This window comes from Lutjanus erythropterus, chromosome 11 (assembly GCF_056507025.1).
Source record: "Lutjanus erythropterus isolate fLutEry1 chromosome 11, fLutEry1.hap2, whole genome shotgun sequence".
Lineage (NCBI taxonomy): Eukaryota > Metazoa > Chordata > Actinopteri > Lutjaniformes > Lutjanidae > Lutjanus > Lutjanus erythropterus.
This window is the reverse complement of record NC_139327.1, coordinates 39,283,380-39,293,577: the sequence shown is the minus strand read 5'-3', so window position 1 is coordinate 39,293,577 and position 10,198 is coordinate 39,283,380. Positions and strand designations below refer to the sequence as shown.

Here is a 10,198-nt window from a genome sequence, read left to right as displayed (position 1 = left end):
TATCGTTTCTGGTAAGGCGAGTCCTTGAGAAAATGTAAGGGGCACATAGGTTTGTTGGGGTCATTAAGCAACTACCTTGCATTTAGAAATCTTCAGACAATCGGTAGCAAGATCTCCGTCACGTGGTTCTGGTGTATATTCTTACTTCTTCAGCAATCAAAATAAATGCTGAAATCAAATTTTTCTTTCTACCTGAGAGCAACGCTTTTTCTTCCTGTCCAAAATAGATCATTTCCATCTGAAGACACTGCCGAGAGTGTGGAGCGACCAAGCATATAAATTAACCGTGTGTTCAGACTGAATGCAAACTGAATTTTTGCCACAGCTAGCGTGTCAGTAGAGTAACAGAGCGTCGCTTCATTTCACGTTCAGTCTGAACACATCTTATTAACCTGCCTTTCCAGCTCTGGTTTCGTGTTGCCTGATCAATGGTCACGATGGAGAGGAAACAGTTTTGCGCTTTACCTACAGCATTAAAGGAGCAGGGCTTGTGTTTAGTGGGCCAGCTTACATTTGGAAACATTTCGGCTTAGGACAGAGAGCACCACTCCTCCAACAGAGATTCAATAATCACGGAACGACTGCAGGAGCCACGACTACCTACTATCAAAGAAAGACGTGTTGCTGAAGGCAGAGGTGGACGGGTAGGTGGGTGGGTGGGCTGAGGGGCAGGGAGCAGGACTGAATAAATGAAGGAGATGGTTTGGTTGGGGTCACCTCTTCAGATGGTGGTATCGTGGGGCAGATGAGGCACTGCCACTCCAGGCCTCCGGTTGGAGTGGCGCTCCATGTGCGGCAGCATGTGGCGAGATGGCAACAGGCCTAGCAGCTCCTTGGATGTGCCTGGCCACCTCCGGGCCCACCGGCGACTACCGTAGCCGAGCCTGTGGCTTCGCCTCACTGCCTGGCCTAACAGCATGGCTGTCTGGGGCCACAGTGGGTCCGTGAAGCTAGAGATGCTGGGCTCCTGAAAAGGGATACAGGACCTGCGCCTCAGTCGGCGTTCCTCTCGATAGATGTGGGGGGTTGTGAAGACGTCAGGGCTAAAGTCGGAGCAGGGCTGCTGTGAGCCCGGGGTCAGGGAGATGCGACCCTCCAGCGACGGCCCCAGCAGGCTGAGGCTAGTTCTGTCCGTGAACGAGTCCGTCCGGTCTTCGTAGGCGAGGTCAGCGGGGGCCGAGCACTGCTGCAGGGGCCAGCCTCCGCGGCCCTTCCCCCCGATGTCCGCAGTGCTGCCTCCCTCACCACCATCGCGCTCTACCCTGACTGCCTCGTCTTCCTCCTCTTCCTCCTCTTCCTGTTCCTCCTCCTCCACCTCTGCTACCTCCTCCTCCTCGACCTCTCCCTCCACCACGCCCTCCTCGTCCTCCTCTGTGCTAGTCGGTGGCGGGGACCGCGGGTCCCGCAAGAAGACCACTATGACAGTGATATTATCACTAGAGCCCGCGTCACGGGCCGAGGCCACCAGCTTGTGGGCTACCATGGTGGTGTCTCCGGCGTTCTCCTGGAGGTGGTCGCTGACTACCCGCACCGCCTCATCTGGACTCACTGTGTCCCAGAAGCCATCACAGGCCAGGATCAGGTAGTCTTCTGAACCGTCCAGTGGGAAGATACTATGGTCCGCATCACCACAGATGTAGGGCTTGTGCTCCGAGTCACCTGTCAACACAGTAACAGGTTGTTCTGTTAGAGCCTGATCACACCAGCAGAGTTGCCTCCATATTGAACTAGTCTGAGTGACATTTTACCCCAAAATCAAAAGTACATATTTGTAGTTCTATTTTTTTGTCTTGTTATGTCTCTTACATCGTTTTTTTTTTGTCGTTACCTTGTTTTTAGTCATGCTGTTTTTTATGTTGTTTTTCGTCTCATTGCGTCTTTTTTTGTCTTCTGTTTTTTCATCGTTTTTTTGTCTTGCAACATCTTTTTCATCTTGTTATGTCATTTTCGTCTTGTTACATCTGTTGTTTGAGACGTGTACTGACGGATACTGAAGAATTGTCTTTTCAGTTATTGTCCCATACATTTGGGTTGAGCTCCGTCTTGATATTGGGAAAAAATAATCAGTTATTCCCGTCAAATGCATTAAAACTAAAGAACCTGTCTGGAAAATATGAGTAGAAAGTACAGATATTTGTGTTAAAATATCGAAAAATACTCAAGTATAAAGTACGTACAGCTGGAAAATCTACTTGAGCACAGTAACCAAGTATTTGTACTTAGTTACAGGCAGACAGACATCTCTACAGCTGATATCTCACCAAAACAATCTAGATGGATAAATAGCACTACTACAGGTACATGTATTTTTGATTTTGGGCGTCCCTTTAAAGTCAAAACGCACAAAAAAAGAAACAACATAATCCAGAAAATTAATATACTGCATGTACTGAGTATGTGACTGAGTTGACAGTACCTATTGCTCTGGATACAGACAGACTGCCATTAACCCTCCATGTGCCAAACCAGATCACGCAGCCTCCCAGAGCCTCGATCCTCTGCTTCTCATCCTGCAGACACACATGAGGTACAGTCGGTTTCAGTGGTGGTCATAACTGTGATGGCTGTCTTATGCTACAAAGCAATCTCATCCTGCCATCATTCCCTGCGGCAAATGACTCAGTGCAGTGCATCACCTGCCTCTGTTGTGCACTTACATCGATAGTCCACCCGACCCCGCTCTGACACAGGGAACACTACACATTTCTGGCTAAAAATATACAGTGAACGCAAAGACAAAAAGATAAAGGACGACACACCAGGTCGTTCCTTGTTTGCAGTTGGAAAAGCAGACGAAAATAATGTTATCAAACAGAAATTTGATGATAAATGTTTCTAGAAATAACTGAAGATATTTGTTGTACTGCAGACTTTACAAGAACACTGTAACAATAAAGAATCAACTGTTCCTAGTCCAGCCCCTTTTTCCTCTGTGCTTCAACGTCGGTCAACTTTCCCTTCCTGTTTCCTGTACGTAGATATGTGTGAGGTTTCGCTTTGTTGAAAAGAAAAACAAATTTTAAAGATTACAACGTGTTGCTGGGGGACCTTTAAAAGCAACACATATAACATAACATAACATAAAAATGCTAGCTATCTAGCATTTTGATGTAGATTAGCTAGCTAGTGAGGTAACATTTTGCTAAACTATCAGATGTAACTAGCTAGTTAACAACTGATGTAGATTAGCTAACTAGTTAGCATAATGTTTTGAAAAAGTGACATTGTCAGGATGTTAAAGCTGCTACTGTGGCAGTTACGTTGATTTTGGAAGCCCATGTTGACAAAAGCAGCTGTCTTTCCATTACCAAAACAGGTGGCAGTCATTAAAAACAACTATACAGAAATAGATGATTTTCCCATCATTAAGTTATGTAGGTCATAAAGAGGCGATGGTATTAAATTGGAACTGTTTCATAACCAATTAAAAACTCCCTGTAGTAGCTTTAAGTTGGCTAATGTTAGCAAAACACTAATTATCTAGCAGGCCAACTGTTGATGTAAATTATCTAGCTAGTTAGGTAGTCATTAGCTATCAGATATAGCTAGATTACAATCAAATGTTTGGTTTTGATGTTTTTTTTAATCAGACATTTTGCTAACATTAGCTAACTTATGTGACAATATGCCACTTTTACTGGAGACTAGCCTAGCACATAGCATTGCTGAGTACGTGAAACAGGAAAGGAGAAAGTTGATCAAGGTTCTGCCCAATCCCTCAGGAAGAGTGCTGGGCTTTGAAGACAAACTGTGTCATGATAATGTCATGTGATGCTCTGCAGCCCAAAAAGACTTTTTTCCCCATAGACTTACACTGTGACAGAAGTGGAAAACGGCAGATAAACTTTTTTGAATGTCATAATCCCTGTAAAAGGCTTTGTTTTGGTATCACAATTCAGTCCATCTGGTCCAATAACATTTGGAAAGTCTAGGAGAGTCATGTGATGAAATCAAAAAGGAAAGCAAAAAGGGGCGGGACTAGGTCAACCAGTTATAAACAGTTTTTTAAGGTATATAATTTTCTTCGTAGCACAGCAACAGATTTCTTACTCACTTATTCTCTTGCTGGTGGAGACTTAGAAAAAAATGATGGATACCACTAAAATTGCATAAAGACTGGAAGAGGAGCAAACAGCTAGACTGGTTCTGTCAAACGATAACAAAATCCACCTACCAGCATCTTTAAAGATCACTAATTGACACATTCATATCACTTTCATTTCATATGTACAAAAACCAAAGTGTACATAAAGACAATGGGCCATTTGATGATGAGTTTGTGAGTCAGACAGCGGGGACCAGGAACTTCTTGGTTGATTCACTGGTTGCCTGGCAACTGGTCAGAGCCAAGAAATCTGGTTTTCCTTTCCTCTCCAGCCATGTTTCCTGTTTTATTTTGAAATTCTTACCTCTCCTCTCATTTCTGCTGCTCTCTGTTACTTCCTGCCCCTGTGTGTTTCCCTCCTTTGTGATTGCTGATTAGTTTCACCTGTCTCTCATTAGCCTTCTCTCCCTGCTCTCTGTGTTCCTCTGCCAGTTCATCTGTGCACCGGGTGCCAAAGCTTTCCAGCCATTTCCAAGTGTTTTTGGACCTTTGCTTGCCTGATTTTGCTTTTTTTTTTTTATTCTTGCCTGCACCCAGTTGGATATGTTTGCCTGTTTTCAACGGTCTACTCTGGATCCTGTAAGCATTTGGTACTTTTTGTGAATAAATTGTATCAGCTCTGCCTCCAGTGTCTGCGTTTGAGTCCTGCCTCTTTTTACCCTGCTTGAACAATTGTAATATCATCAGCACAGATATTAACCATTCAATGACAAATTATATTTTCTATGTACAGATCAAACCAAAAGGTAAAGGCAGATTTTTCTGCTGCTGGATAGAGCCAGGTTAGCTATTTCTTCTTGTTTCCAGTCTTAGTGCTAATTTAACTAAAAAGCTCAACCTTTCTTTCACTTAAATTCAACTTTTTTAATCAGTTGCTTTCCCAGTTAATGTTACTGTTAATGATTGATAGTGATTGTGTCACCAATCCTTCTGCTTCTTAAGGAGGGCATGCCAGAAAAAATGAGGAACAACTGTACAAGCTAAAGATTGAAGTAGATTAGCTAGCTAGTTAGCATAATGTTTTCCAAACATTAGCTATCAAATGTCTGGTTTTAATGGGCATCTTTTTTTAATCTAATGTTTTAGACAATCACTTCTACAGGTCCCCTGCAAAATCTTAACATTATCACATGTTATGCTAGCTACTGTCAGCAATACACTAGCTACATAGTGAGCTAACTGTTGATGAAGATTAGCTAGCTGTGTTAGGTAGTGTTTTGCTAACATAAGTTATAGGATGAACCTAGCCAGGTAACTACTGATATTGATTAGTTAGCTTATTAACATAGCATTTTCCAAAGATTTGGCCATAAAATGTTTGGTTTTGATTTGTCAGATTTTATTCACATTAGCTAATAACTTTTACAGGTTCCCTAGTAACATCTCATGACAAAATTGAAGATGTTAAAAGATGTTGCTGGGGAACCTGTAAAAGTGACAATGTGACATGTTATTCTGGATAATGTTTGCAAAATGCTAGCTGGTCAACTTTCCTGTTTCCTGTATGTAAATATGCTATGCATGAGGATTGTCCAAATTTTGAAGACTAGAAGCTGTTGCTGGGGACCAGTGAAAACAACATTCATAGCCAGATGTTAAGTTAGCTAATGTGAGTAAAACACTAGCTATCCAGCAAACTAACACTTGGTGTAGACTAGCAATGTAACCAGCCAGATAACAATTGATGTAGATCATCTAGCTAGTTAGCACAGCATTTTGCAAACAATTGCTATCAAAAGTTTGGTTTTGATTATTTTTCTGCTATTTTTTTGCTAACATTAGCAAACTTAACAGCCAACTTTATGCACGTCAGTATAAAAACACTGGATTTAGTAATGTCAAGTATATGGCTAATGCAGTATCTTGATAAATGTGGTCTCTATAGAAAACCAGGCAAGTTTACTAAATATTTTTTTTCTGACTGATCATCTGATTCTAGTAATGTAAGATAACAAAAACACAAAACATTCATGTTGGTGACCAATTATTGATTAAAGTTGAATATGAAATTCACATAATAGAAAAAAGTACATAAAGAAGCACCATAAGAGCAGGCAGAAATAGTTGCTTATGGAAAACTTAACAATGTCTAAACCTCGTGAACAAACTGTAAAGTGCAATACAAACTTCTGCAAATGCATGTAGTACATTTTATAAATATGTAAGTCAGTGAGGATATATAATGTTTTAGAATCTCAAATGAACCATTTTCAGCTGTGTTTCTTCACTGAGATGATTTCTTTGTGTGCCTGATGGTGTGTAAGTGTTTTACCTCTCTGTCTGGTTTGTGTGGTTTCATCAGCTCCACAACCTGCCCTCTCCTGACCAGAATGACCTGCGAGTCTCCCAGCCAGGCCACGTACAACGTCCGACCCCGCAGGAACGTCACCACGCCTGTTGTGCCACAACGCAGGTGCTGCCAAACACAGACACGTGTTACAGTATTTACAGCATCAGGGTCAGGAAATTACTAAAAAAACAATGAATGAGTCATTACTAGTCAAAAAAAAGAGGGAAAATCCATATATTTGTTTTGGAGGAAAATAAACATTATATAATTATTTATGAATTGGTGTGAGACTGACCTATAGCATGTTATTTAAACCAAACAAACTATCAGCTGTTGGCTGCAAATGTGTGAATATGCAAAAAAAAAAAGGATGCACATAGAATGAACTATGAAGAAGTTGTTGTGATATTATGTCTGTAGTCATGAAAGCAGTTAAAACTGCCTTTTTGTAGTAGAACTAGCAGTGTTTGTTGTAGGAGGGGTAGCAGCAGTAGTATGAGTGGGAGTGGGAACATTAGCAGAAGCAGGAGTAGTGGCAGTAGTGGAAGAAGTACCAGCATTAGTATGACTGTGTGGTACTGAAGCAGTAGCAATGGTGGAGGTAGTAGTAGTAGTAGTGGGTCTGACTAACATGAAACGGCACATGAACAGGAGGAAGAACTGGATGAAAAGGAAGATGAACAGGAGGAGGAACAGGAGGAGGAACACGATGAACAGGAGTAGTAGAAGTAACAGTAATAGTAGTACTGGTAGCAATATAACATAAAAATATATGGCAATATATTATAGGAGAACAGGACGAGGAACAAGATGAACAAGAGGAGTAGTAGTAACAGTAGTAGTAGTACTGGAAGCGATATTAACAGAAGTAGTAGTGGTAGTAGAAGCAGCATTAGAGGAATGTGTAGTAGTAATATATATCAAACACACATCAGTGTTGCTCCCTGTAAATATTTCTGAATGGTTTGGTCATGTTTTGCAGATGTTTACCTCTCGTGACGCCTTCTTCACGAAGCCTTCGTCAGTGAGTTTGAAGGCTCTGCAGAGCGCCTCGCTCGGGTCCTGGCTGAAGGATTCCTGGTGAACTAAGTTGACGTGGAGGTGGTTGGCAGCATATATGGCGGCGTCCACGCCACCGTGACCATCAAACACAGCAAAGTAAGCCTGTTCTTCTTGATCCTAAGAGACAACACCAGTCACATAACACTGTTAACACGACGGGTCTGCTGCCATTTAAATTTCTATAAAATTTCGGCTTCTTAAATGTGAATATTTTCCGTTTTTCTTTCTGAAGACGAATATCTTTGAGCTGTGGACAAAACAAGAAACACAATATTTTCTGACATTTTATGGACCGAACAACTAATCAAGAAGCAAAATTATTGCCCAATTGATCACTAGTTGAAAAATAGGTCCAAATATATGTCTGTGCGCTCAACCTGTGATTTGCATACAAAATAGGTCCACCGAACCAGCACCAATAGTTCAAAAGTAGCCCATTTCTGCAGGAAAAATGCAGACCTGGCAACCTTAGATCTGAGAAACCGTCAGAAATCCAAGTACCAAACCTGAAAGTCTTTGATCGTCAATGATAAAACTGTTAAAGACATTAAAGCAACTGGCCAGGTGGTGGCGCTGTAACATCCCGGAGAAGTTGTATCTACCTGAACATTGAAGAGTGTGTTGAAGTCGGGGATGATGACGTGCTTGTCCTCCATCTTGCGCCTCATGTTCTTGATGGCGTGGATGGAAGTCTCGTAGTACGGCTGCGGACGGCGGCGGAAGGGCAACTCCTTCATCCAAAGGCAGCACATCTCAAACAGTCTATTAAACACCAGCCGGGCGAGCTTCACAGACTCCAGCTCTGACACACACACACATAAAAACAGCTGCTTTATTATATACAAGGGAATAAAGTTTATGGCTTGTTTGGATTCACATCAGTTACAAAAGATTCCAAAAACAACCCAGAATCATCACAGGAAAGAAGTCTGAATGTTCTTGTTATATATTGAAGGGATAGTCCACCCAAAAATTAAAATTTGGTCATTAATCACCCTCAAGCTGATTGAGGGTCGGGTTTATTTTGTTATTCTGCAAAACACTGCTGGAGTTTCACAGGAAAACACAAAGAAGCAAAATCTTTTTGGAGCTCAAACCCCAAAAACGGCAAGTGCGGATGAAAGTGCACAGAGCGTTGATAAATGTCCATAACAAAGACAAGCCTCGTGTTAATAAAAATTCAAAAGAAATAATAGAAAGTCAAACTTTGAGTTGTTTTATTGAGACGTACGTTGTGACATTTGTGCAGGGGACTGCTGTGATTGGTTGAGGCTATGATGATCTGGTCAAATTTGCATGACTGGACAAAGTTGCAAAGTTGTGCAGAATTCACAAGGATTGGTTTAATTTGCATTTACTGTTTAACTTCCTGGAGGGACTGATGAGTTAACAGCAGCCTGTGTGAGAGACGAAACCCGTGGCTCCTATCTTCTCTCAACTGGCTTTCAGCAGCTCAGCAGAGTTGGATGATGATGTTTAGAGAGATTTTAAGGGGGGTTAGTTAAGCTGCAAGTCTTCCGCTGTGTCAAAAAATGAATTTTGAGAAGTCCCCGTCCCCAGTGAAAATCAGGCGCCCGAGGGATCTGATGTAATTTTTCAGAATCTAGGCAGATGTCATTGAGAGATTGCACTGAGTTGCAGACATTAGTGGAGCAGAGGCTCGCCCCGAGGTGGCATCATGGCTTCAGCTCTCTGTAATAACCAGAACACAGGCTGTGTGTGTGTGTGTGTGTGTGTGTGTGTGTGTGTGTGTGTGTGTGTGTGTGTGTGTGTGTGTGTGCATGGGCTTGACCTACTAATGTTCGCTGCAGGTATATAACAGTCTATCCTGTCTTTGCCATCGTCCTCTGTCTCACTCCGCTCTCCTAAATGTGTTACCAGTGAGAGACAGAGAGAGAGAGAGAGAGAGAGAGAGAGAGAGAGAGAGAGGGAGAGAGACAGAGAGAGAGACCAGCCTACACTGTGTCCCACTTCCTCCCTTCACCCTCAACCCCTCCACTTTCTCAAAGTACGTCAAACGGTGCCCCAATACTAAACTTCACTTTGTGGACTGACTGTTCAACCCCCCCCCCCCCCCCCCCCCCCCCACCTCTCTCTCTCTCTTGCTCCAAATGAAGATGCCTCAGCACTGTGTCTGGCATCAAAGAGCTACCCATAACACCTTGCAAATAGCTGAAGAAAAAAAAGAAAAGCACAGTAGAGTGCAGCGAAGCAACATCAAACAGGATGTGATCGGCTGTTATACAACACAAGAAGCTCTTAGTTTGAGAGAGCAGACACACACACACACACAAACAGTTTGAGCTTTATTCATCGTGTGTTTTTGTCTGTCAGCACCCTGATCAAGGCAAGAAAAATGTTTGAATAAAGCATAATAGCAGCAGTACATATTAAAATATTGTTAGATGTGAGTAACAAGCTTTACTCTGATCTGGAAGGCGATGACTGACAATTCTGTTTTCTCTGATTTGAGGTATAGTGAAGATTTTCCACCACAGCAAGTGTAATTTTAAAGACAGAAAAGTCTATTTGCATAGGCGCTGACTTAAGCTCAACACTGAAACTAAAAATGTCGGCCTATATGATGTTAAGGTGTGATGAGGAGTAGGGATTAATATTTTCTTGAAAATGCCACATTTTCTATCCTGGGAACAGAGACTCACTATCCCGATATATGTGGGTTTCAAACCTGATGACTCGTGTGTTTTATCTGTAGGCAATTATTATTGAGGCAGAAGAAC

General features: G+C 42.2%; 1 protein-coding gene and 1 long non-coding RNA gene across 2 annotated transcripts in view; one reads left to right on the top strand and one right to left on the bottom strand.

Moving 5' to 3' along the window:
• Nucleotides 1-328: 328 nt before the first annotated feature.
• Nucleotides 329-10,198, bottom strand: part of ppm1e (protein phosphatase, Mg2+/Mn2+ dependent, 1E) — a 57,333-nt gene continuing 47,463 nt past the window's right edge. Inside the window, exons 3-7 of the mRNA XM_084730086.1 lie at nt 8,060-8,259; nt 7,386-7,574; nt 6,378-6,521; nt 2,417-2,510; nt 329-1,659 (exon numbers count right to left, since the gene is read on the bottom strand). Of these exons, the coding sequence (XP_084586212.1) occupies nt 722-1,659; nt 2,417-2,510; nt 6,378-6,521; nt 7,386-7,574; nt 8,060-8,259 (1,565 nt within the window). The 3' untranslated portion in view covers nt 329-721. The remainder of the gene's footprint in view (nt 1,660-2,416; nt 2,511-6,377; nt 6,522-7,385; nt 7,575-8,059; nt 8,260-10,198) is intronic.
• The window catches only part of LOC146319511 (uncharacterized), a 32,258-nt gene continuing 29,474 nt past the window's right edge, over nt 7,415-10,198 (top strand). Inside the window, exon 1 of the long non-coding RNA XR_014771549.1 lies at nt 7,415-7,553. This is a non-coding gene — a long non-coding RNA (uncharacterized LOC146319511). The remainder of the gene's footprint in view (nt 7,554-10,198) is intronic.